The sequence below is a fragment of the Hemitrygon akajei genome, chromosome 11, assembly GCF_048418815.1.
Source record: "Hemitrygon akajei chromosome 11, sHemAka1.3, whole genome shotgun sequence".
Lineage (NCBI taxonomy): Eukaryota > Metazoa > Chordata > Chondrichthyes > Myliobatiformes > Dasyatidae > Hemitrygon > Hemitrygon akajei.
In genome coordinates this window covers 100,280,854-100,286,020 of record NC_133134.1, presented here as the reverse complement: position 1 = coordinate 100,286,020, position 5,167 = coordinate 100,280,854, and the positions used below count along the sequence as shown (strand labels likewise).

The 5,167-nt window shown below is 43.9% G+C and overlaps 1 protein-coding gene across 1 annotated transcript; it reads right to left on the bottom strand.

Annotated features, from left to right (window-relative positions):
- Nucleotides 1-341: 341 nt before the first annotated feature.
- Nucleotides 342-3,648, bottom strand: LOC140735150 (immunoglobulin lambda-1 light chain-like). The gene is made up of 3 exons (XM_073059938.1): nucleotides 3,525-3,648; nucleotides 3,037-3,390; nucleotides 342-977 (listed from the first exon to the last, which is right to left on the bottom strand). The coding sequence occupies exons 1-3, from the start codon at nucleotides 3,571-3,573 to the stop codon at nucleotides 649-651; spliced, it is 732 nt and encodes a 243-aa protein (XP_072916039.1). The 5' UTR covers nucleotides 3,574-3,648; the 3' UTR covers nucleotides 342-648.
- Between the last annotated feature and the right edge of the window lie 1,519 nt (nucleotides 3,649-5,167).

Genomic DNA, 5,167 nt, shown 5'->3' with positions numbered 1-5,167 from the left:
TATATAACAGTCCTAGTGGTGGTCAGAGTACCGCTAAAAGGCAGCGAGAATATTGATTTCCTTCCCACAGAGAAGGCTGGAAATTAAGAGCAGAGGCGCAGGACAGCGAGGAAATGAGGAATACAGTGATGGAGGAGAGGTAAGCGAAGACGAAGCGGTCAGCGTAGGGCACAGAGATCAGTATCCTGCACGAACGGCGGGATAAGATATTTCAGTGGATTTGAGCGTAATTCTATGTGAGGCGACTTTGCGATGACACGGTACACGCTAGCAAACTCCCGATGTACTGCGAATAGCCGAGTAAAGACAGAAGACGATAAATCCACCGGTAGCTGCTTCTCTATTACGAGCTGTGTGTATCACAAAATGCAATCACAACACGGTCACCGTTTACGCGGAGATCTACCCAATCTATTCACAGTGGAATTTCATACACAACACAGCAGTTACAATTCTACAGTGAAGACTCGTCGCGAAAGATGGATAATCATCGCATTACTTTCTAAACTTATTAAACGGGTTATTTGTTCTCATAAACAACATTGCTGCACAATTATATTACACTAGGTCGCTGCACAGTCCCAGTGACTGTTTCACATGTATTAAGCAGGAGCTAACAATTATACCGTGCAGCCAGACGCCGCTGCCTCACTGCGCACAAGCCGCAGAAGAGATGGTGTTCCGCAAAGGCGAGCTCAACGAGCTGTGGCTCACGATGCAGGCATAGATTGAACCCTTTTTCCAGGCAGTGGCGGGTACTCGCAGGTAACTGCTCAGCCTATAAGTCTGGTCGGTGTCTGCAGACACGGGGCTTGTGGTCACCCCGTTCTCAGTCTCGACTCCATCCACACTCCAGCGCAGCGATACCAAGCCCGGCTTAAAGCTGCTCACCAGGCAGGACAGAGTGGCTGAACCAGAACCAGTCTCCTCCGAAGAGGGAGGGAGCAGGAGAATTGAAGGTCTCCGGGACTCGCTACCTGTGTGTGAGAGAACAGACGGAATGGAATAGAAAAAAAATGTTAGGAATGACTGAAACTCGGCATAAAAAAAAAACAAGTCGTATACAGAAAAAAATAACGAAAGCCACCAAGTATTAAGGCAAACAGTGAAATGTCTGTCGGAAGATACGGTCATTCTTTCGGTCAATAATTGAACGTGAAGAATTTCAAAGCTTAATCACAGCTCCGAAATGCGCTTTTAAGTTTCATTCTCTTTACGGGCGGGGAATCCCGTGCGCCAACCATGAGGAGGAAGTAGCCGCACTCATTCCACCCTTCTATCCCAGCACACAGCACTTCCTGGTTATTAGTCTGTCTGTAAATTCGTGTTGATGGCACTGAGGAGTGCAGTAGAACTTAGGGATCTGTGAATACAGATGCAAACTTCCCTATAAGTGGCGTCACCGGTAGATAGGGTAGTAAAGAGAGCTTTTGGTACATTGGCCTTTATAAATCAAAGTATTGAGTGTAAGAGTTGGAATGTGCAGAGGTTCTGTAAGGCATTGGTGAAGTCGAATTTTGAACATTGTGTGCAGTTTTGGTCACCGAATTATAGGAAGGATATTAATAAGGTTGAAAGAGTGCAGAGAAGGTTTACAAGGATGTTGTCGGGACATGAGAAACTGAATTACAGAGAACGTTTAAATAGGTTAGGACTTTATTCCTGGAGTGTAGAAGAATGAGTGGAGATTTGATAGAGGTATATAAAATTATGATGGGTATAGATGGAGTGAATGCAAGCAGGCTTTTCCCACTGAGGCTAGGGGAGAAAAGAAACCAGAGGACATGGGTTAAGGATGAAGGGGGAAAAGTTTAAAGGGAACATGGAGGAGGCTCCTTCACACAGAGAGTGGTGGGAGTGTGGAATGAGCTGCTAGATGAAGTGGTAAATGCGGGTTCACTTTTACCATTTAAGAAAAACTTGGACAGGTACATGGGAGAGAGGTGTATGGATGGATATGGTCCAGACGCAGGTCAGTGGAACTAGGTAGAAAAATGGTTCGGCAAGCTAAGAATGGCCAAAAGGCCTGTTCTGTGCTGCAATGTTCTAAGGTTTTATGGTTCTATTGCCGGTCTGCAATATTTCCCACGATCTTTAATTGGACCATGAATTGACGGATATTACTCTTTCAGCTATGTAAAGGAGCTTTGCAAATTCTAGTTTTCGAATTCGCTGTTCTCTCCAGCAGAGTTTTCCGAATCCGGTTAAGAATTACTGCAATAACCCCCCCCCCCCCTCGCCACGGCCAATATTTCACCCAACCGCCACTACGAAAAACTCCGGTACTACTCTGTTACTGGCCCCTTGGCTGAGTGGAATTTCGCATTGAATTGCGGTAACACCCCGGATATCGAATTCGCCCGTCCCTGATTTTGTGAACATTCCACCTCAGGCTGTCCAACTCGGTCCGCCCAGTGATGGCAGAGGAAATGGCGGAATATACGAGCAGTTCTGTGAGCGGAAGAGGGGCGAGGAAACACGTAACTGTCCAGTTCAGACCGGGAATACATCCCGGATATGAACGAACCCACCAGTTCCCGCTCCACTCTCTACGAGCTCATTCGCTGTCCTGCATGTAACTTTAAAAATTCGTATTCGTACCTTCCTTGTTTGCGACCTTGCTGAAAGTTTAAATTTGAAGCAGCCAATTCTGAATGCAACAGGCACCATTCATAGCAGTTTGAAGTTTTCAAGAGCACATTTTAGGGATAGTATAAGAGTGAGTTGCGCTGTCTCAGATTTCGTCAGTTCTGGACCGGGGGTCAATAGATTAAATCGGAACATTTCTGATTGGTCTGGGATTTTGCCGCATCAGACTGAGGCAATTAAATGACAGGATGTACATGGTGTAAAAAGTCATTAAATTCAATCATGATTCATTAGAATAACGGAATGCCCTCATGTCCCGATAAGAGACAGGTCGTACTCCACCACAGCTTTAAGAGGGCACCACTCACTGGATAGATATTTCTATAGCGGTGGGGAAAAGACCGGGTGGGATGGGATTGCTTGGAACGGAATGAGGGAATCACTTACTCTTTATAGCCAGGATAGTGCCTGGACCGAAGATGAGTTCATTATCCCATGCTGCACAGTAATAGACAGCGGAGTCCCGCGGCTCCAAGCTGCCGATGGTCAGGATGTGACTGTTGCTGGATGTGTCTCTGGACGGTTGGAATCGGGTTGTGATCCCTGTCCCTCGAGCTATATAACCACCACCCTGATGTTCAATCACCCACTCCGGTCTCTCTCCAGGACGCTGTCGGTACCAGAACATGTGGTAACTTCCAACGTTACCGTTCTGCATCCGACATTCTAAACGGGCGGTCTGTCCCGCGGAGACGGGACCGGACATTGGTGTCTGATTGAGGACTGGGGCCGTCAGGATACCTGCAACAAAGACAATGAAACTATTGGGTGAACTGGATCTAACAGAAGGCTCAGCAATTGATAAATTCGCGTTAAAATAAGCAGTAATTGCAATTTTCATGGATAATCCGCGAATAAAGTAATACGTCTCTTACCTGATAAATGGACCAGCAGAACCCACAGGAGATGAAGTATTCGGGACATTGCTCCGGACAATTGGAGAGAGCAAACGCTCAATTTTCCGACCAAACCGTCCTGTTCAGCAAACACTGGGAGCGACTCTGGTTGCAGATTCTGCAATTGCAGTCCATGATCTGTTTATAAACCGGGATGGTAATAAATGGGAGGTGCCAGGGAAAGGAAGGGGCGGAGACTGATCACACAGCCATTGGAATCTATGAATAGCGACTTTTAAAAGTTAACCATTAATTTCAAAAATGCTTCATCTTCATTTGTGTCATATATGGAAGTGTTTGACAAATATTCAAAGTAAACTGATTTAGGCATCTACATCTACATTTTTTTACTTTGGGGAAAAAAAACAGGGGGCCATTCGGCGCATTGTTTCTGCCCAAATTGTTAATGAGATCAAAATTATTCTGAGTCACACTTATCAAATCGCCAACATTACCCAATGCATTTCCCGTAACAGGTTGATGTCTTCGCCATCAGAATCCAGTGGTGACCCTTGTCCAGAACCTAGTGTATCTTTTAAATTGTGATACAAATGAGAACGTCGCCCATGATTGGGGATCATTAAAATTTAATGTAGAAGGAAAAATTAAAAAAAATTCCTCAGATTTATTTTAGCATGTGCATCCACAGTAAATGCTATGAAATACAGCAGGATCAATAAAAGACTACACACAAAGACGGACAAACAACTAATGCAGAAAATGAGACAAGCTCCGCAAAAATGAAAATAATTATATAATTAATCAGATAGATAGATGGATAACCATATCAATAAATAACATGGGTCGTAGATTCCTTGAATGCGAGAATATATTTTGTGGAATCAGTCTGTTCTTGAGTTGAGTGAACTTATCCAGTCTGGTTCAAGAGACTGGACACTTATCTGATCATATAAATCCTTCGATGACATTCAAAAACAGTTGTCCAATTATCTGGACATGACTCCCGCTGCTTTGGGAAATCTCGACAACATCCCACCAACACAATAAAAAGTATTCCTTTATTCACTGGTTTAACGGGAATGCAGTGTGGACTATTGAAAAAAATTAAGGCCGGGGAAGCTATGCGGTTATTCGCCTCTCGCACTTTCCATTTGTTTTTCTCTTGAAATGCGGCTTATCACCCAACTTACTGCCCTAAATTCTTAATGGTCACTTCCATTCACATCGAAAATTCTATCCTCGAAGTGAAGCATTGCAGTGAAGAATCTTTTGGCAAAATGGACTGCATCAGCCAGAACTTAATTATGAAGTTGGGATACAACGTTTTATGTGTATTAGATGTTGATCAGGCCACTGTTGATATTGTCTCCAGTATTAGTCACGCTGCATTCAGCAAAAAAAAAAAAAACACCATTAAGTAGGCAATACTACAGTAAATATCTATGAAGATGTGGGTAGGTTTGGAGGAACTGACTAATAAGGATATGTGAGGTAGGTTAGGATCTTTTTCTTTGGAGCGTAGGAAATTGAAAGGCTATCTTATAGAAGAGTGAAAAAATCGCAAAGAGCAAACGGACGTGACTATTTAGTGTTCTTTTACCCAGGTTTGGGGAATGGAGAACCAGCGTGAATAGGTTTACCATAAGTAAAATGAAAAAATT

What these genes read in the sequence shown, in the direction of transcription:
- LOC140735150 (XM_073059938.1), bottom strand. Translation starts at nt 3,573, where the DNA reads ATGTCCCGAATACTTCATCTCCTGTGGGTTCTGCTGGTCCATTTATCA. An exon ending in TCTGCTGGTCCATTTATCAG is followed by an intron (nt 3,391 to 3,524) that starts GTAAGAGACGTA and finishes TCTTTGTTGCAG; the next exon opens with GTATCCTGACGGCCCCAGTC. An exon ending in CACTATCCTGGCTATAAAGA is followed by an intron (nt 978 to 3,036) that starts GTAAGTGATTCC and finishes TCTCACACACAG; the next exon opens with GTAGCGAGTCCCGGAGACCT.